General features: G+C 36.8%; 1 protein-coding gene across 3 annotated transcripts in view; it reads left to right on the forward strand.

The window, feature by feature from the left end:
- Window positions 1-25,722, forward strand: part of LOC129748120 (guanine nucleotide-binding protein G(s) subunit alpha) — a 123,811-nt gene extending 98,089 nt beyond the window's left edge. For all 3 annotated transcript variants that reach the window (XM_055742613.1, XM_055742614.1, XM_055742615.1), the window contains 9 exons: window positions 3,089-3,250; window positions 3,316-3,412; window positions 3,532-3,652; window positions 3,847-3,975; window positions 4,046-4,225; window positions 4,289-4,413; window positions 4,480-4,553; window positions 4,615-4,761; window positions 15,115-25,722. In XM_055742613.1, coding sequence (XP_055598588.1) covers window positions 3,089-3,250; window positions 3,316-3,412; window positions 3,532-3,652; window positions 3,847-3,975; window positions 4,046-4,225; window positions 4,289-4,413; window positions 4,480-4,553; window positions 4,615-4,761 — 1,035 coding nt within the window. In that variant the 3' untranslated portion in view covers window positions 15,115-25,722. The remainder of the gene's footprint in view (window positions 1-3,088; window positions 3,251-3,315; window positions 3,413-3,531; window positions 3,653-3,846; window positions 3,976-4,045; window positions 4,226-4,288; window positions 4,414-4,479; window positions 4,554-4,614; window positions 4,762-15,114) is intronic.
- The last annotated feature ends 304 nt before the right edge of the window (window positions 25,723-26,026 follow it).

Consider the following 26,026-nt stretch of genomic DNA (forward strand, 5'->3'; position numbering starts at 1 on the left):
TGCGAAAAAAATTCGCCTTGTCTCCCGGTGAGACTTGAACCCCATCTTTGGGTCACAGTTTAAAAAAAGAAAATAAGGCGGTGCCAAACACCGAATTTGGTTGGATATCCAAATACAGCAAACGCATCATTTCTCATCATAACTGACAACCCGTGCAGTATATGAGAAGGCAATGCAAATCTTGCCGTGCCTAAAATATCCAAATTTGAGTCCAACTACCGTAAGATGAAAAGATGGGAATAGAAATAGACCAGGAAAAATTATTATGATCACATGGGAGAACTATTCCCTTCATTCCGATAGACATCGACACTCAACCAGTATAATATTCATACGCCAGGTTGGTCTCCTGTAGTAGAATGTTAATACATGGGCCCCGGAGAGGCGCAAGATGTGGGTTCAAGTCTCACCGGGAGACAAGGCGAATTTTTTTCGCATTTTTTTCGCATGTTTTTCAACATCAATTTCCCTTATCTAGTCCCTGAAATTTCATCTAAAGTTGGATTCATTTCTCTACAAAAAAAAAAAAAAAAAAAAAAAAATATGTTCCAAATTTGAAAAGAATCGGATAAGTAGTTTTCAAATGACGATGTCCACGGGCTTTAAAAATGTGCTTTCGAGAAAAACGCGTTTGAAGTTTCTGCTCTTGCTTTCTTGCAGTATTAGATAGGAGGAGATAAAGGCCTATAATTTCTACAGTTTTGCTTCAATTGACTTGAAAATTGGACACAACATTCTTGAAATGTTTTACAATAAGAAAATAAAAAAATAAAAAAATCGATTTTTTGAAAGTGTTAGACCCTACCCCCCCTTAATGCAGTATGCTCGCAATTCTCACTTGAGGTATATAGAGTCCTTAAAAGCAAAAAATAGAGAAGAATTTGAAAAAAAAAACTATTGCAAAATGGAAGCGAGCGGCAGAAAATAAGGCAAAGGAACTGGAGGCGAAAAAAATTAAGTTATTATCTGACGCCCAGATAAAGGCAAACTTGATGGACGAAAACATTAAAATATTTAAAAATATCTGAGAAACAACTACAGCGAAAAAACGATTATCACACAAATTTTATAATTAATATAAGGTCCACTGGGGTATGTGTGGACGGTTTTTAGTTTAGTTCAACTTGAAAAAACCATTAAAAATCAGCAGTGGTTCAATTTTGATAAAATTACGTTCAATTTGATGCAGAACATGTTGTTTACAAACGAAGAAGATATGAGCTTGATAGACGCAAAGCAAGAAAAGTTATCTCGTAAATTGTTGCTGGTGTCTTCACTTACCCCGCTTTATAAGGTAAGTGAGGACGGTAGATTTTCCCTTTTATTTCTCAGGAAATTTTCAACAAATTTTTATTTTCTTGGTTTAATACGTTACTTTATTGCTCGAACCGTCAAAAATTTGAAAAAAAGTTCATGGTACTATTAGTCAAGGTTCTTAGATACACGAGGTTCTCCGACTTTCACAGTAAGTAGGCGAGCAGTGAGCGGGGCTCTCAATGAGTTTGTTTATTTTTTGCTCAGCTTTTCTGTGGTTTGTTGGTAAACAAACTTCGTGAGTTCCGCGTAGTTGCATAGCCTAAATAGCCAAAATGGCTTAATCGGGAATTCGATATTCGTTAACACCTCGTGTATATATACACACCTTGCTAATAGCATAATATAATAAGTATCTTTCAACGATTATTATGAGTAATTTATGTTGCAACACACGATTTTATCGAAAATATAAACTTATTCCAGAACAAACAAGGACTTCACAGAACTTTTCATGATCCGAATGCTAAATATAGCTAAATTGAATTGGATTAAGGAGAGAAAATTGATAAAAATGTGTAAACATCAAGTCTGTATAAAGCCCTCCCTACTTAAACCGCTGTTTCTTTTCCTAACTGGTTGTTTCAAATGTAAGGATTGTTTCAATTTTTAATTTTTCGTCAAGAGCCAGCTAGTTCACGAGAAATTTGCCATTGAAAAAGATGCACATCAACTCGACAACCTAGTTAAAAATAGAAAATTAACAAAAAGTCGCTGTAAATATCCGCTATTTTTGGAATCGTATTTCTTTTACAATTTTTGGATACATACAAGTAAATTAAAAATTCTGCCTTCAAAGTTTGAAAAAATAGTGCACAGTATTTTTTAACATTCATCTTCCCCACTTACCCCACGTCCACACTTACCCCGGTGTAACTTACCCTTTTTCTTTTATTTTTTTTTGTATCGATTATAGTCGTTTTTTTCTTTTATGAACAATCATATTTGTTCATTATTTTCGACTCGAGTGACGTAGTTTTAAAAATTAAAAAACCCTGCGTATCAATCTATTGACTTGTAGTTTAATTGGTAAAAATAACCGAAAAAAAATCATGAAATGATCATTAACCACTGAAAAAAAAAATATTCGGAATTTTGCTTGGTTTTCTGTTTTACAAAATCGGGAATTTCGTGAGATCATGCGGGAAAAAGACGGGAAAAATGCGGGAAATCAGAAATCTATTTTGAGTGGCCACCCTGCCTATATTGGAACTTAAAATGGGAAATTGGACAATGGGAATTTCTACAAATTTTCTTAGTGAATTGGAATCTGACTATTGGAATTTAAAAAGGGATGCGTGGGTACGATGGCTGTCGACTATCGAGTGTTGTTTCGATATTCCAATTCATCGAATAAAGGTTCACCATCGGGGTTAATTATCGGGATTTAAGAAGGAATGCTAGATGTATTGAAATGAGGGCTTCCAAAATCGAATAGCAGCTTTTAAGCGGGCAGATCAAAACAAATTGTATTTAAATTGAAAAAAGTGTTTAGAAAAATTGTTTTCATCTTAAGTGGATATAATTATGTTTTCGAAAAAACTTACACCACAATTTTCTTAACAAAAAATTAACTGAATTATATATAAATATCTAAATATTTCTGGACTTGAAAAACTCTTAAAATCCTCATGAAGATTATAAGGTTCTGTATAACTACAAATTTGTTTATTAATCAATAATTTTCAAACGAAATCGACCAGATTAGGATATTTTTCTCAGATTATATGGGCCTTCAGAATTAACAAGGTACTGATTTTCATTCTTTTCACAGGTTTACAGAGCCACCCATAGACTGTTACTGTTGGGCGCCGGTGAGTCCGGTAAATCGACGATCGTCAAGCAGATGAGAATATTGCACGTAAACGGATTCTCCGACAGCGAGCGGAAACAGAAGATAGAGGATATCAAAAAGAACATCCGAGATGCCATATTGGTATGATTGTATCAAATTGTCTTCAAATAATTGTTTATTAATTCTTTATCCTTCAAATTCAACAGACAATTACGGGTGCCATGAGCACGCTAACACCTCCTATTCCATTAGAAAAGCCGGACAACCAGTCGAGGATGGACTACATCCAAGATTACGCATCAGGTAATTATGATTAAACACTCTACATACAAAGTTGAGTTCCGTGTTCGATCAACAATGGATAGAACCGAAAGGCAAATTACTCATCAACCAACTTTTTTGCTGTCTTCCTTCTTGATTAGGTCCCGACTTCAATTATCCACCGGAATTCTACGAACATACCGAAGAGCTGTGGAAAGATCGTGGCGTGCAGCAGACCTTCGAGCGATCGAATGAATACCAATTGATTGATTGTGCTAAATAGTGAGTTTCGAACTCTAGTTTGTTTGACCTATGATATGTCTATGAGACAAAGTGTGTGGTGTTTTAAATGACGTACCCAGGAAGGGCAATTGATCGGATTGCCCTTTCGGGGTGATCACAATAACACCCACATCGGAACATGCATTGGTAACATTTAAGTTAATTTATTTATTTTCCTTTTTCCCAAAATGTAGCTTTCTGGATCGTGTTAGTGAAATCAAACAGCCTAATTATACTCCAACCGAGCAAGATATACTCAGATGTCGTGTCTTAACATCGGGTATATTCGAAACTAGGTTTCAAGTCGATAAGGTCAACTTTCAGTAAGTATCTCCAGGTTGATATGAAGCATGACTGTTTTACTGACATCATTTTCTTTCCCTTTGCTTGCAGCATGTTCGACGTCGGAGGTCAGCGGGACGAACGGCGTAAGTGGATCCAGTGTTTTAACGATGTCACCGCAATCATTTTCGTGACAGCGTGCTCTAGTTATAATATGGTCCTGCGGGAGGATCCGACCCAGAATCGACTGCGAGAGTCGTTGGAGCTGTTCAAAAGTATTTGGAACAATAGGTAATGTTGTAGTTTGGGAAAAACGGCTACGGAAGATGTTTACAGCAATCTTTTAATTTCCAGATGGCTACGAACAATTTCCGTAATACTGTTCCTGAACAAGCAAGATTTGCTAGCAGAGAAGGTCAAAGCGGGTAAAAGTAAACTTTCCGACTACTTTAGTGAGTTCAACCGTTACCAGACGCCGGGTAAGTTTCTAAACCGTTGCGTAGGTCATTCGCTTATTAACACTAAAACTACAATTCTGTTTATAGCTGATGCGGTTTGTGAGATGGGAGACGATCCGGAGGTGATTAGGGCAAAATATTTCATCAGAGATGAATTTTTGGTACGAACTAAGCTTTTTTAAATTGAATTTCCCAGAAATAATGTTTTGATTCTAATTTTAGCGTATATCGACGGCCAGTGGTGATGGCAAACACTACTGCTATCCGCACTTTACCTGTGCGGTAGACACCGAAAACATCAAGAGAGTTTTCAACGATTGTCGAGACATCATTCAGAGAATGCATCTGCGGCAATACGAGCTGTTATAGGTAAGTTTGATTGTGTTGCAAATCTTGTATGAGGCTTACATACGAAACTTTTGAGTTGTTGACATCATTTTTGACGGTTCATATATATTATATACCCACTTTGTGACCAGTTAGATATGATCGTTGCTGTCGTTCAATTACGGAGGTTCCTTCTTCCTCTCTCTCTCTGATATTCAACAGCTGCTGGCATATTTCTGCTCGTTGGGCGTGTCCTTATTGCTTTAGTCCTACCAGAGTAGTCATTCTTGTCTTTTCTTCGACATTCAGGAAGCTTGGGGTTAGCACGTTCGTCGCCAAGCTCATTTTGTAGTTCTAAAGTCTGTTTCACATAGAATCTGGTCGGATAAAATAGATCATTTCTCCGCAAAGAAATAACGTACAACAAAAGTAAAAATGTCATTTTGTAGGGTTTTTATTGCACTTTAAGGAAAAAATACATGAAAATCATTCGTCAGCTTTTCGGATGAATTTTCGAACTTTTTTTGTGATACCACCCATCATTTTCTGCACATTACTGCTGGTAACCTCATTCGCCATCTTGTTCCACTTTTCCATTTGAGCGGGTTTTTTCATGGTTCTGCCACATTTCTTCAGTTTGCCCTTAACTATTGCCCAATATTTCTCGATGGGAAGAAAATCCGGACAGTTTGGTGGATTGATACTTTTTTCAACAAAATCGATCTTGTTTTCCTTATACCACTTAACGACATCCCGGCTGTAGTGGCAGCTTGTCAAGTCCGGCCAGAACTTCACCGGACCTTTGTAGGACCGAATGAATAGCAAAACCTTCTTCTGGAGATATTCTTCTTTGTAAACATTTCCATTCATTGTCTCCCCAGTGATGAAAATCTTAGTCTTCTTCCCACAACTACAGATCCCTTGCCAAATCATCAACTTACGAGCAAATTTATCTGCGAAAACCAACTTGAATCTACCCGCAACATTCCCTTAACGTTTCGCAAGGTAAAATTTGTTACCGAGTATTTGTCCTAAATGAATTTTGACGTAAGTTTCGTCGTCCATCCGTTGTACTTGGTCAACACTTTCTCGTACAACTTCCTTGCCCTGGTTTTGGCAACCAGGTTTTGTTTCAGCGTCCTGTTGGGGTGTTTGTTTGCATGATACGACTGGAAGCCTTCTCGAAAACAAACTCGCCGAGCTTTACTGTGGTTCGTCTTGACCTTTTTCGCCAAATCACGCAAGGAGATTCCAGGATTATTGTGAACTGATCGAATTACCTTTGCTCGCAGCTTCCGATCATATGTTCCACTTTTACGCCTGGATTGTTTTGCTCGATCCACCGTAAGGGTCTCTCGGTAACGTTGCAGCACCGAATTTACAGCCGATTTTCGATATTTCAGGAATTTCGCGATCTTTACCCCTGACCACGTCGGTTTCTCTACGTAAGTGTGCAGAATTTGCTCTCGCCTTTCGCGTTCCATCGTCGATAACTTTCGACTGACTGCTTCAATCTTGATGAAATTTTCACCACTAAGTAAATAAACCATCCGGATCAAAATACTGTCAACTAGGGGCGCTGCAGTAAAGCATAGTCCACACTAGGCAACTTGGACTGCGATTTCGGTTGCTGAGACTTGTTTTTGTTTACATTTGATGATGTCTCGTCTCAAATCTCCCGACAGGTATGGGAGACCTTCAGCAACCAAGATGTAAACATTGTGTACCGCTTTCGTTCCGGAACAGGCTTCTTAATGCAAATCACGCAGACAGGGCTGCGTTCGTTTATATTTTTTTAAGTTTTGTCAAATTGGTTGGATGGGGTGAACGTGTGACGTGCAGGTAGCCCAAATCTATGGGAGAGTACTCTGAATCTGTGTCTGTAACTACTAGAAGAGGTTTACGCGTCTCGTGTTTCGAACAATGGTTACATATAAGCACTTAAACACGAACTAACTGAGACAGCTCAGCGGGCTTGTAGCGTGTCCAGGCAAATAAGGCCGCAGCGATACTCGTTTCTTGGAAGGTGGGACGGGTCAGTCCAGTTCAAATGGCGTAGAGCATACCGCATAAAACGTCGTTGTACAGCTTCAAGCCTATCAGCGCCATTCTGGTAGAAGTGGCTCCACACAGCCGATGCATATGTTGAGAGCCTTTCGGACGGAGTGGAAAGGAGAGAAAATAACAACCAACACGTTCTGTGGTTAATACTGGAATGACTTTATTTTGCGTAACCCGCTTGTTTATATACATGAAAAACTCTTAGCGTTGCACTGCGTGTGTTGCTTTGATCGGCGAATGCCAACACTCCTCCTCAACACACGCTTTTCATGTCTCTGCATCGCACCGAACCATAATCGTCGCCTTGACTACGATGACCCTCTTCCGGTTTCGCTCGACGACCATCATCCAGCTCGCTCGACGACAAGCTCTGTCCTACCCGACGCCCTTCTTGAGTTTCGATGGCGTTCCTCGTGGCTCGACGCCCTTTCAAGCTTCGAGCCGCTTCGCTCTACGCTTCGACGCTCCTCCTGAGGCCCAACGCCTCCCAGTGGCACCAGCCCAATGACCTCCTCTTGGCTTCCCGGTCCGACACCCTTCCATGGCACCGGCTTGACGACCTTCCGTAGTTCCCGGCTCGTGAGTCCACCAGAGGTTTCTGGTCCGACGACCACCCCCTGTCCTCCCTTCACGACCTTCCACGGTTCCTGTCCGCCAACTTCCCATGGCTTCCGGCACGACGAACCACCAGTGATTCCGGTCCTCTCTCAATGGCTCCGGACCAACGACCTTCCAAAGCACCTGTCCGACGACCTCCCTCAAGTGTCTCCTGGCTTGCCGACCTCCAGCTGGCTTCCCGGTCCGACGACCTACCAGGCTCCTGGTCCGACAACCTCACACGGTTCTGGCTCGACGACGTTCCTCTGGATTTCCGGCGCTGACTTGTCCTTCCATTGGCTTCCTCCTGGCTGGATACCACTACCGATTCCACTCTCCTCCTTTCCACTAATGCTGGGCCCATAACCTGTTGCGGCACTTGGGCAGTGGAAAGGAGAGACTTCACTACTTGGTGGTAGAGCTTGGAATACTTTATTACAATACATTGTGTCCTATTTATATAAAAACTATCTCTATGGTTACATTTCCTAACTGTTTATTTCTAATAACAACACCATGCGTGTGTTGTTATTCATCTCATCGATTCCTTCGATGAGACGAATCTCAACACTCCTCCTCAACACACGCAGTTCACCGCTCAGCAAAGCCCTGTGTCGGACCACGACCATAGCCTTCAGCTCAACGACCCTCTTCTGGTTTCGCTCGACGACAACCTTCCTGCGGATCACTCGAAGACAAACTTCCGTCTGGCCCGACACCTTTCTTGCTATCGATACCGTTTCACACGGCTCGACGCCCTTCGCAGCGAATCGAAGCTCTCCGCCTCGACGCTCCTCTTGAGGCCCAACGCCTCCCAGTGGCTCCAGCCCGACGATCTCCTTCACTTGACGTTCCAGTCCGACGCCTTTCAATGGCACCGGCTTGACGACCTTCCGTGTTTCCCGGCTCGTAAGTCCTCCAGAGGTTCCAGATCCGGCGATCACCACCTGGCTTCCAACTTGACGACCTTCTTCGGTTCCGGCCCGCCAACCTTCCATGGCTTCCGGCACGACGACCCACAAGTGATTCCGGTCTGCTTCCAAAGGCTCCTGCCAAACGACCTTCCAAAGCACTTGTCCGACGACCTCTCTCCCGTGTCTCTTGGCTTGCCGACCTCCAGCTGGCTTCCCGGTCCGACGACCTACCAGGCTCCTGGTCCGACAACCTCACACGGTTCTGGTTCGACGACGTTCCTTTGCATTACCGGCGCTGGCTCGTCCTCCCATTGGCTTCCAATTTTTGATCAAGAACCACCCCTAAATCCTTGATGTTGTTCACACGAGCAGGGATGGAAACGAAAGGATTTTGATCCGACAAACGTTTAGTCGTCAAGTGTACAAGTCGCGATCTGTACAAACCGAGAGCAAAATCATATCCCCTCGATAGAAGATCTTTATTGAAACGATGATGGTTGAATAACGACAAACACATTTTGAGACTGTGTGTAGCTCGGGGAGAAGAGCTACCCTTTTTGCTAGCGAACTTTCACCAATCGCAACGTACGCTTGGCTCGCTGAGAGTGAGTGTCTTACATACACAGATCCATGCGGATCCGAATCGGATGGCGCAAACGAAGCAACAACAGACGACGTGGATGGAAGTTCAACTGTCGGCCGGCACATGTTGAAGAATTTTTTTGGCTTAGCGCACGGGCATGGGAGTTTTTAACTGATTGATTCAAAATTTATTACTTTGTTTTAGATCACCATAGCGCTTAGATTAATAATTAGTTTGAATTGGTATTAATATGATTTTTTTTTGTTTCGATTATAGTCGTTTTACCGTCTTTATGGCATTCGCGACTTTATCAACGTTGCAGTTGGCGGATTGTTATTGAAAAACTATCCGGTACAACTGTGTTCGATGTTTACTCTTGGGCTCGAACTCGCGGACATCGGCTCAGGAGACAACAGACTTGCCAATGATTTTTTTTTAACTTTTGTATTGAAAGCTCCAAGCAGAAGCTGATAAAACTGGAATAAAATCAAGTTGGCTAAAATGAGGTGATTGGGAATAAGGAAAAATCCGGAAAATTTCTGGAATTTCAAAGTTTTGCCAGGAAGCTGGAAGTTTCCACAAATCACCGGGAAAGTGTTCTTTTTTTTAATGTTCATTTAATTGATATTTAATGATATTTCATTAAATCTTTGAACAGGTATCACCACCAGTTCGCTACATATGAACATAAAGATAAAGTTTTGCTCATTTTGTTGTAAACTGTTAACAGTTTGAAAACTCAATTAAATTTTTCTGAGTTAAATTAGGATGATTTAATGATTCCGTGATACGAAGTGATATTAAACGTCTAAGCTTGAAGAACATATTCGTTTTTTTCTAAACGCAGTTTGTGTTTGATATTTTTAGTTTTTCTTTATTAAAACCTTGATTTGATACCTCAAATATACCTTTTTACTATGCTATTATTTTCAATGTCAAGTCTGTTTTGATTCCATAAACCATTTTCATGAAACTCCCATATTTATAAAAATCTACCGCCAAACTTCACAGATTGTTTTTCGAGGCGTGGAACCCTTATCAATTAAAATACATACTTATGAAAATATTTTTTTTTTGTTAAATGTATTGTGTTTTTTGTTTATTGTATACTAGCACTTTGCTACACTTTCTTGGAATAATTAAAATTATTTAAAAATAATTTTGATTTAATAAATTTGCATCTTCTTATAACATAATCAATCAGAAGCACACTTTTGAAAATGAAAGCTGCTGCTTACTTTTGTAATGTTAATGCGAATATAAATTAAAATCTTAAATTGTATATTGAAAAGACATACACCGTCTTAGCCGATTTAGGCTTTACAGACTGAATAAATGACGTGGACAACTTAAGATTAACATTTAACATCCAGTACCGAGATGGGAATCGAACCCATGCCATCAGTGGACCAGCGATCGTCTTACCACGCTAACCACTCGACCACCGAGACGTACATTGTTCATTGTATTCTGAACATGGATTTTTTTTACAAATATATGAATGTGTGAATATTTTGCAAAATACTGTTTGACTTTGATATTTTCAGTATGGCATGTTCTTTTTAATTTTCATTTCGAATTTCCTACGACCACGACACTTTTTCTTCTGAAACATATTACTTTTAATGTAGGATTTAAATTTTTGGTCCGTCAAAATTTAAAATCAATTAAAATTCAAATAAATGTTTAAAATTTTCAATATTGAAAGTTAACATTAAAGTGATTTTTGGGCTACAATCATGTCTACATGCCTGTATCTGATTTTCTTTCTAAGTGCATTCGCCAAGACTTCGTGATTTTCAAGATTCTCCGATATATGATTTTAAAGAAAGGTCCAATACGGACCTATGTTCACATAAAAAATAAGATTTTTTTTTTATAAATAATCTGAAATTGCCAAAAAGTCGTTTATTCTGTTTTATGTTCAATAAAAGGTTAAATTTTGATTCAATTTAAACAATTTAATTCCAATGACATCCAGAAGTTCATATTGCAAGTGGATATTCGAGTATGAGAACTCGTCTTACAAAATTGATAAACAAAAGTTCGAAAAAATTAATTATCTAGATCTGCAAAAACCAAAATAATCAAATAAAAAAATTTATTAGACTTTTTTTGTTCAAATACAAACACATCAATTTCGAAGAATCCTTTAAGTTATTATTCATTTCTTTTGAATATGCATTTTTAATTCATTATTCTAGCATAAAAGATTCAAAATCTTGTCAGATTATGAATTATACAATTAAATTGAGATATTTCATATTGATTTTTAATCCTCACACAAATAAGGGCACAATTTTAATTGCTTGATTGGTTCCTAACTCTTTTTTGTGGAAATATCTCCGTTTATTTAACGATATTCAATCGAAATTACCTTTAACTGATAAAACCCAAAAATCAGCTCAAACCTGATATGTTATTATATAGATTAAATGAGATACCCAACGCTACCAAATTCTCCTTCCTTTGAAGTGTCAAGAATAATTAAAAAGCGCTGAATGGACAATTAGTTTTTTCTACTAGATCTGGAAACTGGAATTCAAAGTTCAACACTTGAAAAAAAAAAACAAGTAAAATTATTTAAATTTCATTTGGACTTTTTGGTAAAACTATAGAATAATTCGAAGAAGTTCAAATAAAAGGTTTTAATTGAATTATAAAATTTCTCTAAGAACGCGGGTAGTTTTGACTTCTTAGAAAAAGTTGGAAAGGGTCACTCTTGCATGATTTTTCTTAGTTTGGTTTATATGTTAATGTTGAAAGAATGTTCAACCACGCTTATTTTAAGGCATAAATCAAAATATTCGTGGTTCTGTACTTGTTCTGAAAATTAAAAAGTTATGCAGAATTTAAATTCTATTTTAAATTAAGTACAACTACTTAGTTTGAATTTACTTCATGTTTTTTTTTTAAAGATTGTTGTTTCATAAGTTATGATTGATTGATTTCATCAATATCCCACACATGATTTGGATTCAGGATGCAAAATTCTATCTAAATATAATCAGGTTATCAGGTTTTTCACATAGACACTGATAATGTAGTTCCCATGTATTATTTAAATGGAACAGAATTTAATACATTTACAAAAAAATCAAGCATCGAAGTGTTAAATTAAAATCTGCAGTTTTAAAGGTTTACAAACAACAGTTTTTTACAATTACTAAAAATAACCTGGAGCGTATAACATATAACCAGTCAATACTAATGATTAGATATGGAAAAAGCAGTGTTGAAAAGAAGCACTTTTCAACATTGTTTTTAGCTAAATTTTACTAATTAAAAAAATGCCTCTGAAATCTTTTAACAGAATGATGGAAATAACATTCTGCACCTAAGCCAACGTAAATATGTAGTTCAGAAATTGAAATCTCAATGATTTTTTCAAATAGATATATCTTTTTTTATTTATGCTACAAGTTGCGAAAAGTAGATTTTCCAGCACGAGTCGAGGATTTATCTAACGAGGGTTACCGTGTGGTGAAAAATTCGATTTTTGCAACGAGTTGTATGCAATTTTATTCTTGCAATTTCGTCGGTAACCATCGGGCATCAAACAGAAAGGAAGTCTAAAAACAGTGCTGAAATTTAGAACACCGTTTCAACACATAATATCAAAAAAGTCAATAAAGTCAATAGATTCTGAATGTAATTTTTTTTAAAACTATTTCAATTTTTTTTTCGAAATTTCTTTCATTTTTGTGGATTTTTTTTACTTCTTGCAACAGTTTTCCCCCAGTTTTCCACCCACAACCTTCCGCCAACCCCCCCCCCCCCCCTCATCGTTTGAATTGTTTTTCATCTTTTACTATATTACATTCCAAGGCTTATCTAATTAATTGCCGTTGCGTACTATTCCAAACAAACGACCAAGCAACACACAAATGTTGTTGCGAGCAAGAGCTACTCTTTGAATCTTGCGAAAAATCACAATCTTAACGCTATGATGGGATCCGATCGCATGTTGTACATATCGCGATCTGTGCTAAGTCAGGATCTGTACGTTTAGAGATTCGCATTTTGTTGCAACCACTCACAACAATCCGTATGTACGATATTGGAAGGCATAGCGAGTGCGCTCATCAAGGACTTTCTTTTTATCTTGCTTTTTAAAGATTGTGGTAACTCGTCACTCTCGGAGATCTCCCCACATAACAGTAACAGAGCAGAGAGTATCGCTTGCTAGGGCGATTTGAATGTGTCCTACGGTTGGTCGCTCCCTGCTCAAAAGTCGTTAGAAGAGATTTTTTTCCATCCCTGCACACGAGCGAATGAATTGTCAAAAAGAAACTTATCTGCAGAAAAAGGGTGCCGTTTGCGCAATAAAATGCTAACTGAACATTTACTGCAGTTCAACGTCAGGCATACATTTGTTCTTGCACCAGAAAGCAAAAAGGTGTAATTACTTCTGCAGTGAAGCAGTGCCCTCTGGGCCTTTATTGGCGTTGAACAATTTCAGATCATCAGCGTAGGCCAGCTTCGGTCCATCAAGCACAACAAAGGGGGAAACAAATAAATTATAAAAACAATCGGTCCAAGAAGGCCCCCTTCTGGAATACCTAATGCGACAGGAAACTGTCTGGAATACGAATCCGTCGATCTAATGGCAAGTTTCCTTCCACTCAGGTAACTGCGAAACCAATCCAATTAGAAACTGCAGATGCCTAGACGTCCGAGTTTGGCAATAGAAATTTCATGACTAACCTTTTAAAAGGCAGCGGACAAGTCTGTAAAAATTGGGTCAGTTTGGATACCCGTTCTAAAGCTGTCTTGCACAAAAGATGTGAAAGTCAATAAGTTTGAACTCGTTGAGCGATTAGGCATGAAACCATGTTGACCGTTTGAAATGTATTGCTTTCAAAAAGAGAAGATAGGATCCAACATAGCCAATATCCAATATGTACTGAAAAATTAACATCATTTTTGATTCTTTTGTGGAACCTAGTCTGCCAATGATTTTTGTGCCAATTTAGGAGAAAGGTAGCAGATATTTTCGAGCACATGAAACTGTCAAAGTTCGCGAAGAAATATCTGGTTTGGCAAGCCATCTGTACCTGTGGCTTGAAAAGCAGCATTTTCATAGCTTCCGGAACTGTTAACCAAGAAATTTACGTGAAAGAGTGTTTGAATAAACGTCTGCTGCCTTTCCTGAAGAAACACGGTTGTTCCGTACTGTTTTGGCCAGATTTGGTATTTGCAACGTGCAGGTGGTTCCCAAGGACAAGAATCTTCCCAACACGCCAGAGCTCCGCCCAATTGAGAAATTGTCAAGCGGAACCTAAAGAAGATAAAAAGGACGAGCAGCAGTTCAAGGCAAACTGGCTTTCTGTGGCGAAGAAGGTGGACAAGGTGGCTGTACAAAATCTGATGGCAGGGGTTAAGCGTAAGGCCCGGCAATTCGGATTTGGAAAAGCGGAAGCCTAACTGAATATTTTTCCTGAATTTTATACTAATTAAACTTGAAAAAGAAATTAAATTTGATTTGTTTAAATAAACGATTTCACCGATTTACACGCGTTTTCCCTTGACCAAATTTTGACCGTATCACCCTTTAGAATATTTTTTGAGATTTTTTGATTAGTTCATGCGCCCACCGTTTATAATGCACTTGGATACTTGGACACCATCTTTTTTAATTGGATTCATCCAAAAAAGCCACTGTTGCTCGTCACTCTCTTCGTATGGTCAGTGCTCTCAGTATTCCCCGGATATCCAGCCAGATATAAGAAATTCCAGCTTATTGATTCGACTGCCAGATTTGCGCCCTGTTTTGGCAAACGTGAGATAAAAATCGTTTGGGCGGGACATCGGTTTCGAAGATTTCTTATCCGATGAAGATAATTATGCATCTCTGTCTTTCCTTCCACTCAAACCAAAAAGTTTTAACCTCTTTACTTTGCTCGGCGCAAAATGCAATTTTGTCTTAGGTCACAAGATAAGTTCAAAGGGATATATATGAAGAGCAACTTGACGGATAGTTAATAACTTTGAACTGGGTTGAAAAGTTTACACAACTCCAGTTTACTTGGGACATATCGGAAGAAAAGTGGCTCCAGAGAGAATTTGGCATCAGCTAACCGATAGAATATTCAAATGCAATTGTAACCTAGATATTTGATTAAGTATCCAACACCAAAATCGAGTTACAAATAGGACGAGATCATCAAAAAAAATTTCAACGTCATATGAACACCTGTATCACTTTACCAACTGATAAATATTTCGATCTCGTTTCAGATATACTTAATGATAGCGATGCAACCTGATCGTCTCATTTTAGTTGTGTCTACCGTGGAATATCAAATCTAGCCAAACTTTACTAATTTTATAATAAAAATAAATATTGATTATTCTTAATCAAAAACAAAAAAACGGCAACCAATACAGACTAAAGGGCAAATAAACAAAGTTTAAAGTGGTAAGAGGAAACCCTGAAACAGAAAAAGTTCAGCAAACAAGTTGCGATCTAACAACCTTTAGGCAAATTGAAAAAAAAAAAAATACATAAACAAACAAACGAACGCAGAAGTGGTTTGCACCTCTGAGATCAACCACATTCATACCATACAACAGCAATCGCATCTCGCATACATTAGTGCACAGACAAGAGATGTTCTACGGGTGGCTATCTATCTACTAGTACTACCTACTATTATTTAGCACAGCAGCAGTAACGAGAACAACTATTACTACTACTACTACCACAACCAACAACAACAACAAAAACCAACAACTACTAGTACTGCTAGAGAGAAAGAAACGCACCAGTAAACGTTAGTGAGCATTAGCAGAAATCGCAAAATGCAAATTAAAACAAAACATAATAAAGAAGAAAAAGATACAAATATATGGAAAGTTCACAAATACATACACACACGGATTTAGGACTGCGCTGAACAACTTTTAACAGAAAATGGAAATTAAAAAAAAACTGTGAAGAAATTGAGCGTTCAGCTAACAGGTCGCAAAATTTACAAACAAAAGCACATTTTCGAAAACAAAAATGTTTTAGAAAAAACAAAAAAACGCAACGTGTGTCTGTGACTGCGGCGGTTTCTTTTCGAAACAAAGAGAAATCACCTGTAAAACAGCTTAGCCAGAATAACAACAACCAATACATTAAAACAAACAAAAAACTAAGAGTAGTCGTCGTCGTTACCTATTAATTATCAGCTAATATAAATTGTGAAAAACCTTGGTGGAAGAGAAAAAAACATTAGCGATTTATGGTGGAAAAGAAGGATGAGGAGAGAAGGCGAAAAAGCGAGCAGTTGATGACAGGTTTAGCGCGAAGGCACGAAAGAAAGGGACAAAGCAATGATTCAACGCCACACACACCAGTAGAAAAAAAAACCAAATCAGAAAATAACAAAAACAGAATCGGAAGTTTGCCCGCCAGGTTATGTCTAAACAAAAAAAAAGAGATTGAAGAACAATTAAATGCAAAGCAAATCGCTTCTATAGCTCTTTGGTGAGTCAAACCAAGAAAAAAAACACAAAACAGAAAAACACAAAATCAATAAATATATTGATACATATGTATGTGTTGTATAAGCATAACTCTAGTGAAAAAAACAAATACAAAGAGAAAGTCATGTCGTAATCACCGCTAGTGTGTGCGTGTGCGTGGTAATGAAGTAAAAAAAAACAGCAAAACTATGATGTCTTGTACGGTAGTCTGTGAATTTTTGTTTTAGCGTTTCAGATTAATTTTAGTTTTTTGATGGAAAGGTAGGAAATATAAATGCTAAGCAACCGACAAAGGGAGAACGATAAAAAGTTGAAAACAACACTGTGAGGTAAGACACACATACACACAAAGGCAAACCCATATGTTCATGGAATGCAAAGTCACAAAACAAAAACAAAACAAAACATCCATACATACATACGTACACACTCACACATTTGTTAGGTTGCAGTGTAGTAGACGTTCATCATATATAGTCATGCCGTAAAAAAAGAAAAGAAAGAAAAAAAGCAGTGTATTTTGTTTTTCGTTAGCTTTTTTGTTCAGAAGAATATAATGCTTCTAAATTCGTCCATTGAATCAATACACGCGCGATGTTGTTGTAGAACTATTTTCCAGTATTTTTAATTATTATCATTATAACACATAAATTTTATAATTGTAGAAGATAAAGGAAAAGTAAATAGAGTATATTTTTTTGTTTTAGAAAAATTTATCTTCCTTGTTAAACCGCTTTAGCGAAAGAAAGAGAGAGAGAGAGCGAGAGAGAGAAACAGAAAGTAACAAAAAAGAGTAAATTCATACAATTTACCCAAATCGAAAATGTTGTTAATTTTTTGTTTTGTTTTCTTTTCGTATTTAATATTTATACCATAGATGGTTTTTCGTTTACGTAACAGTACTGGTACGATAACGAGTAAGCGTGTTTGTGCGCAAAATATACAAACAAAATCAGAAGAGCAAATCAGTAACATAAAAAATTAAGAAAATTTCAAACCATTCAGTAGTGGAAATTGTAGGATATTTTCATTTTCAAATTAGCAGCAGCTAATCGTAAACGAGCGCGTTGCTAAGGGAGAAAAAAGTGAAACATCATCACCAGTTAACTACTTTTGTAAACAAATAAACACACAGAAACAAACAAACAAACAAACCAACAAACCAAAAACAAGTTAAACTTCGTGACCAACACGAAGAACGGAATACGAACGCAAAAGTGTGTAAAGTAGGATGAGGAATGGGAATATCGAGGGGGAAACAGATTTGAATCTCATCAAATTGCGAGAAGCGGGTTACAACAAAAATGTGGAAAAAAGTTTGAAATTTGATGCAAGTTTTCTGAAAAAAAAAACCTTCGCCTGATAATTAAAGCCTGATAATTAAATAAATCATCATAAGAGCAAGTTCACTGGTGTTAGGAAAAAGTGGTAGAAATTTTGATACTTGTAGCACATTTAAAAAAAATGTTCGATGCAAATTTTTTTTCAAGATCTTTGGCCGTTAATTTTTTTTACAACACTTGTTTATTTTCGCATGCTCTGGTGCAAAAACAGTTGCATTTCTAGCATATTCGGCAACAATAGAAAATGTGTTCAGAAAAAAATTGACTACCAAATATCTTGAGAACATTTTCGCATGGTTCAATTTCAGAATGTGCTACAAGTGTGAAAATTTTCACCATATTTTACCAACACGAGTAAAAATTCTCCTGAGAAAGACTTAGTTTCGATTGAACAGTTGATCGAGTCGATTTAATAAAAGTTTGTAACCAACTCATTCTGAATTCCGGGTATAAGTTTTGAATTTCGGTCCTGAAATATGATTCTGAATTCTTGCTCGGCTTGTGCAATTTTAATTTCTGAAATCAAATTTAATTGATAGAAGAATTCGCTGATTGTGGAATAACCCTAAAATTACGTGAAAAAAAACGTATGAAATTAATTTTGTCAAATTTATGTATTTAAAATTCCATATAAGACTTGAATATGTTGTCTGGATTCATCTGCCTATAAATAAAATATTTGTTTAACCCGTCTGCAATGAGATACAAAAAAATCATACAATCAACCATTTAAAATTTTTAGCTTTATATTGTGTCATACAAATTTTGATATCCACTCACACAACAAGCACATCACTACGCTTAAAAGTTTTTGTTTGAAAGTTATGAAATTATGATACTTTAGTAGGTTCTGTTAAAAATTATTGACTAGTTTTAATTTACGTCCTAAACAGTTGTACATACCCAAGTCTCGGAGACTCGCAGTCGAAAAATTCCCCATGAGTATCAATCGTTTATTTATTTTGTTGCGTAAAACCATTAAAATTTGAAGATTTGAATTGAACAACATTCATTTTTAACTTTTTAGTTTCGTACTGAACAAAAATCAACCATAGATGAATGAAGCTCTTAGATCACGGAGATTAAAAAATATTTAAAAAAAAACTGTTAAATTACAGTATGGTGCCTATTATTGAAACAATTATGATGAAACAGTACATTTTTTTTAAAACTAAATAATGAGAATCTTCGACTCAGGATCGAGTTATTTAAGCTTTCTTTTAATGGTTTCTCTTATGTCCCATTTCTCGAAGGTGTAGTGCAAAAGAAAACGAATGCAAGAAAAAAAAACAAATAACAATACACATACACTCACCCATACATAAGCGTACAGAAATGCAGAAGTAAGAACATCACTTTTGAACAGAAAAGAAAACAAAAGTGTATAACTTTTATTTAGTTGCCTAGGAAACCTACAAAACAAGAGAAAGTGAAACAAACGAAAGGACGGATAAACCGAAAGAAAAAAAAAACTGTCAAATAGTCATACCAGCAGTAGGAACACAATTGAAACAGCAGTAAGCAGTAATTAAAAAGTGCAACACAGAAAAATCCATTCAACAATCGCACAAAACAAACGCGAAATCCGGTATGTGTAGGATGCTATCCATGGAGAAAGAATGAAAACAAACAAACAAACAAAAACCAACCATTAAGAAAATAAAAACCGATACGTGAAAATGTGCATCTTTCAGTTTGTTTTATTTCGTTCACCATCATCATCATCAACATCATTTCGTTTCGAACATTCGGAGGATAATCGAATTATTGTTTCATCGGGCTGAACAAGTTTGATTCATTCTATTTTTAATGGTAAGTTTGTTTCAAAATGCATCGTACTACTAAAGAGCGAACACGAAATTATTGCGACACCAAAATGTCACGCTAATTTTCTCATAATGTTTAGAATCAAATAAAATTTTTGGGGTAGTTTCATACAAATATTTACTTCAAAAATCAAAAGAAAAGTTATTCGATGGAGCCTTGAGTGTAAAATTGAACGCATTTTCGCTTGATGCCCTCCATCAAAGTCCATCCGGTACCAGATTCTCAGTTTTTTTTTTCTTAACATGTCCTTCTCGTCTTTGACTGTCTTCTTGATCTTCCGAACAGTTTGGCGGGCTTATGTCCTTTGGAACAAAATGGGCAGAATTGGCCTCATACCACTCCAGGACACTTTTAGAATGGTGGCATGATGCCGCCAAATCTGGCCAAAATAGCGAACCAGACAGCCGGCAAAAAGCGCTTCTCGAGGCACACAGATTTTTAGATCTTGCCATTTACTGTGCCCTTTGTCACGAAAGGCTTACTCCTCAGACCGCAAGAGCAGATGGCCTGCCAAACGAGATATTTGGAGGTGAAATTCGACATTTTTTTCTTCTTAAATTTGTCGTCCACATCGAGCTTCCTCTCGAAATTTACTTAAAATCGGCTTTTATATACGTTTCGTCGTCCATCACACTGCAGCCATTTTTGTTTTGTCAGCATCTTCTCGTAGAGCTTCCGTGTCCGAGTTTTAGCCGTCGATTGTTGCCAGCTCTCTTCTTTGCATTCTGGACGTACCGATCTTTTTAGCCAAATCACGGCTTGAGACGTTAGGATTTGATTTAATTATCCGCTTCACCTTTCCCTACCTTCACTTATTTGTTCTCCGGTCCCGGTTTTCTTCCAGCTCCTTTGCCGTGGTCCAACGTCAACCGCTCCTGGAACCTCTTCAACACTCTGGAGACGGTTGAATGGCGAATGTTCAACATTTTTTCCAACTGCCGGTGCGACATGTCAGGAAATTCCAGGTGTTTGGAAAGAATTTGTTCTCTCGACTCGCGTTGGTTCACCTCCATTTTCGTTGAATCGAAAAACACGACTTCGAGTTTGACAGCATGTAAACACATCAATGAGAAAGAGCGCAAAATTTCCTTAATTTTTACACAATGGTAAAAAAGTTATGCCCTGTTGAATGTGTCGCAATAATTTAGTGTTCACCAACCCACAGAAAGAGTGCTATGTATGCCGTGACCGAAATTCGATCTCATGATCTCTGGCTTAGAAGACCTGAACGCTATCGTCTAGACGACGGTCCAAATGGTGAAAAGCCAAATATTGTTGGTTGCATGAAAACGCATCAGTCTCATAACTTTGTTGTTAATCAATTTTTTGAAATCTGAGATTTTCTTAAAAAATCCATACATTTGCCAGTTATCTCCAAAACTATTCTTCGGAGCTTCTTACTAATACTTTTAAAGAGAACGGAATAGCAAGCGACTGGAATCGATGACCAAAGCTATTGGGCAAAAATTACCCTAGAGAATTTAAAAATAGGCACAAATTGATAAGAAGGCTCACGCTTAACCTCAAAATCTTAAAAAAAAATCGCCGTCGATTTCGACCGAAGACATCATTACTAAAAATCTGCATAAGTTTAACCAACATGAAATTTTATTTCATTACAGTTCCGTAAAACAAAAAATACCAGAAGTCATATAAAAGGAGCCGTTTACAGGTGTAAAAATACTCAAGAAACTATCTTTTTTGCTCCCCTTTACCCCTGCGAAGAAGATCTAATTTTATAAAAATACTGCTTTATATCTATCTTCAATATTGATCCATTTTTAACAAAATGAACAAAAACTGGTATAAGAATGCTTTCAACAACGCTCAAGATTTTAGATTGATCGACTTTTTCATGCGAAAGATATGCCGATATGTTGAAATATTTACCTTTTCAAAAAGTCAGTTAAAGGCATAAAAGTGAATGAAAGTGGGATTATTTTCAATTCATGTAACTCTTGTAGCAATTCCCCAAGTTTTCATGAAACTTTTCCATAGCATTGAAATGTTTCCCCAAAACGTTTTCTTGTTTTTTTTTTTTTTTTTTCTAAAATTCAATTCCACTAAGAATGTTTTTTTTTCTGGATAATAAGGGCCAAACAACACTTCACTCAGATATTTCCCGTCAAATCTGATGGCAGATTCGAATTTCTGAAGCAAAAATCCATGTAAGATAATATTATGTTAGGCTTCAATTTTTGCGATTTTGGATCAAACTTTCTCACTGTGCACTGGTGAGTTTTTCGAGACTATGTGGCGCTAAGATGAAACTTCTATGTACCTTTTGTATTAATTTGGTTACACCTGCTAAGGAAACTTATATTTCGAACTAGACGGAATCGAGATAAGGCTAAAGGAGACAACAAGAACAATTTCTGCAGTTTTTTTTGTTATGGGAAGACATTTCTAAACAGATTCAAAACAAAACAGATGAAAAAATAATGAACTTAAAACCCCGTTCTTTGGAAATAAAGAGAGAGAGAGAGCGGAACCTTTCAAAACGACAACTTTTTTCAGTTTAGAATGGGAAAGACTGACGCAGATGAGTGAATTGTTTACGACCTAGGGTGAGCATTTCATATTACCCGGTTTTACCAGGTCTTATCCGAAATTTAAAAGAAAAAAAATGGGAAAAGCCTGGTCAATCCGGGCAAAATCCGCTCGTTGATATTTATAAGAAAAGTTTAAAAAAAACAAATTTAGTAAGCATAATTTTTCATTTTTGCAAAAGGGCGGCTTCGAAGTAGGTAGCATTTCGACAAGCGAAAGTGGCTCCAGAGATACCATCCACATTAGGGCAACTGAAGCACTGATCTATATGATCTGTTTATACCAAAATTTAGACCAAATACTGTATATTTCGCAACAAACTTTGCTATACGTTTCATATACATTATAGAATCATCGCATAAAACTCGAAAAAAACTACATTTACCTACCAAAGTGGAGGCAATATACATACCTACATATTTTTAATTTCTGGCTTAAGCGATAAAAATTGTACAAATTGGGCGATATTCAACATCTTATTCTCACATCCTGAAAGTATGGGAGAGAGTTTAAGTCTTGCTCTCAAACCTTACAAACCATTGCCTACAAGAATATTTCCTACTTCTCTCATTGGACAATTTTCCCAAATGAATCATCCGATTTTTAGCAATCTGGTTGCACTGCTTATCGCAAAGTGAAAAAGATTTTTTTCTCACTTGAATCCCACGTGGGAGAGCAAATTGGAAAACATGGTGGACTTTTTAAGTAACTATTTTTTACAATCGTTTTCTTTTTGTTAGGAATTGCGATTCGCATTGACATTGTTAACGACTTGAGCTATCATTTCTAATGCGATTTTATGCTGGGTGTTTAAAACTGGTATCAGAAAAGGGGTAGGCTTTATAGCGGCGCCGCTTTTAAGCCTACCCCTTTTCTGATTCCGGAGGATTGAGTCCACTCAATTTGATAATCGAGAATGTTTTGATTATTCAAATTTATAAGCATGCAAACTTTCAGGTCTCGTTACAAAAATCTGTCTTTCATGCATTTTTCCTGCTCATTTCTGAGAGTTAATCGTCTCGGTGTGTACATAAGAACTAACTTTGCGACGGGAAAGCCACGGAAAGACTGCACTCTCTACAGTCACCTTTGACATGCCGAGTTGCTAAATTCTGCCGAGTTACTCTGTGTACTGTTCCTGGGCTAGAAAAAGTTACACAACGAAGCACGTCAACGGTCAACGCATTGTTACGATCAGAGATACCAATGTGCCTGATTTTTCGAGGCTCAGCCTGACAGGGGAGGAAAACAGAGGAAAAAAAAAACAAAAAAGCGCTTAAATGTCAAATTGATATGATTAAATCACCGAGTGAGTGAGCTGGCATCAATTTTTTTTTCATTAGAATGACCATTTTTGAAACTTTTGTTAAATCGTTGAGAGAGTTTTGCATTGGATAAGTTTACAATTTTCACCTTTCACCTTTCATAAACGATTACAAATCTTTTCAAGAAGTGCTCATTTTGCTGTCGAAATGTAATGCTGCAAAAATGCTGCAGCAAAATTTCTATTTGCCTGACCTAGAGCCTGACAACCTGATAAGCCATTGAATTTGCCTGATTTTTGAAAATATGCCTGATTTTGCCTGATTTTTGCGAATGTGATGAAAAATGAGTAGTAAGGAACTGGATTAAGTACCATTGCTGAAGTGAAAAAGTGGAAATGTGGCTGAATCAAAGCAATCGAAAGATTCCCTTGAATTCTTATTTAAAAAAGGGAATTAAAGAGAATCTTTTTTTCTTCGATTCAGTACAATTATTCAACCAAGTAGGCTCACAACACATATTAAAGTGAAAATGAGGAGCGATGACCAAAAGAAAAGCAAGGAGTTCATCACTTTGAGCGAAATTTCCGTTACTTTACCGTAGTCTGATTTTGCCTGATTTTGATTTCACCAGTTCCCTGATTTTTGAAAAAAATGTTGAAACGTTTGAATCCAAAACGGAAGAGCGATAAAGCCAAAATCGGAACTGTGTGTCAGTGCTAAGAGGATCAGTTTATAGCAAGGCAATTTATAGCAGCTCAAAGGGCGGCTTCGAAAGTTAAGGTGGCTCCAGAGAGTACTACAGACAGATCAACCGTTCCATTCAGGGTAAGCAAGTCGGAAAGTAGAGACGTTTTTTGTTTTTTTTTTTGTTTTCTTATCTATTTTGTATCATTTTGTCAGGTTAACGCATCGCACAAAAAAAATGAAGGTGACATCAATTTTTCACGTTCGAGATATCCTTCTTCTCAAAGGACACACATCTAAACTCAACCAGGCAGCTCAATCTGGCTTAAGTAAGTAGCACACACAAACGACAGACACGCAATAAAAAAAGCCCATCCCGGCTTTAGTCGCTGATTATGATAATGGTTTAAAAATCATTGGCACACCAATCACACCAACAACCCATCGTACCACAAAAAAAAACAAAACTCCATACAACTAATATGTATGTGCTTTGGTCAATCCATAGTGAATCAAAAAAAAACAACAAAATCATGTCCTTCGTATCCATGTAATAAAGTTCCCCAACTACAAACAATTGAAAACAAAAGAAAAACAAACAAAATTTTATCGGAACAATGAAACAGCATTACAATGTAACTCGTTTTTGCAGAAAAGCAATAATTAACCTAATGAAATTGACAATGGGCGTAAGTATTTGAACGTGAATGAATATTGTATGATATACTAAAAAAAAGTAACAAAAAGCTAGAAACGTACAGTCAGTCTCGTGTGTAGAAGCCAGCAAAAAAAAAGAATAAAATGTGATTGATTTTCGTGCAATATATCGATATATTTTATAACAAATAAAACAAACAAACAAAAAACTGATTGCTAGTGCATAACTCCCCCGATGTATAAGAACAAAAAAAAAACAATGCGAATCAATCCATATTAGGAAAATAAAATTTAAAAAACACCCTTTTTTCTGACCCCTGTAACCTGTAGCTGTATAGAGCAAACGGCAAAAGTGAAAAATAAAAAAAAAACGGAATCTATAAATACATATATTTACACTGTTTTCAAACTTTCTTAAAAAGGAAAAAAACACAATAGGAAAAAAAAAACTTGTATCTCTGTGAACATCTCAGCTATCGAATCGCTATCCGTTTGTTTTTGTATCAAATCCCACTGATCGAGAGTTTACAAATAAGCTATTTGACATACACTTTATCCCTGATTCTGTTCTGTAGAAAAAAAAAACTATATGCAGTCATTTAGCAATCGATAAAATAGTTGGGAATCTACTATCAAAACTACCAGACTAAAAAAAAAAGCTAGATAAAAAATAATAACGAAGTCATGTGCATTATAACAACCACAGTTCAAGCACATTGCACTCCCACTGGCAAAAGGTAAACCAAAATAGCAACTACCATTGCTATTGTAAGTCAATACAGATACACTTTAACAGAAAATATCCAACGTAATGAATGATTGAAAGAACAAACAGAAAACAATTATAAATGTTTAGAGGAAAAAAACTGAGCTACCGTTTAGAAACGTACTCAACAGAGAAATGTGGCGAAATACTGCATAAAAACTGAACAAAAAGGTCTTCGTCAGTCCAGATTCCAGTAAAATTGATAGCAAAAACAAGTCAAACATATTCGAGTATTGCAAAAATAGTTCACAAAAATACTTGAATACTAACAAAAAAAACAAAAGAGTAACACCCATTGCATAGAACCTGGTTGTAGGGAACCAGAAAAAAAAACTAAAGACAAAGCTAACAAAAGTATATAAATGTTTGTACATACAGAAACAAAAAAAAATCAAGAAAACCCAGAACAAAAAAGGATATAGATAAGATCCATAGAATCTAACAAAAGAAATACTGCAAAGCTATAGGAGCAGCAAGAAATTCACTAGAAAAAAAAACTCAACAAATGGTTTTGCATGGAAAGAAATTAAACAAAAAAAGTGTAGTAGAATGATTCTCAAGTGTATTGACTATAGAATTAATGGATG

This window comes from Uranotaenia lowii, chromosome 2, assembly GCF_029784155.1.
Source record: "Uranotaenia lowii strain MFRU-FL chromosome 2, ASM2978415v1, whole genome shotgun sequence".
In the NCBI taxonomy this organism is placed as follows: domain Eukaryota; kingdom Metazoa; phylum Arthropoda; class Insecta; order Diptera; family Culicidae; genus Uranotaenia; species Uranotaenia lowii.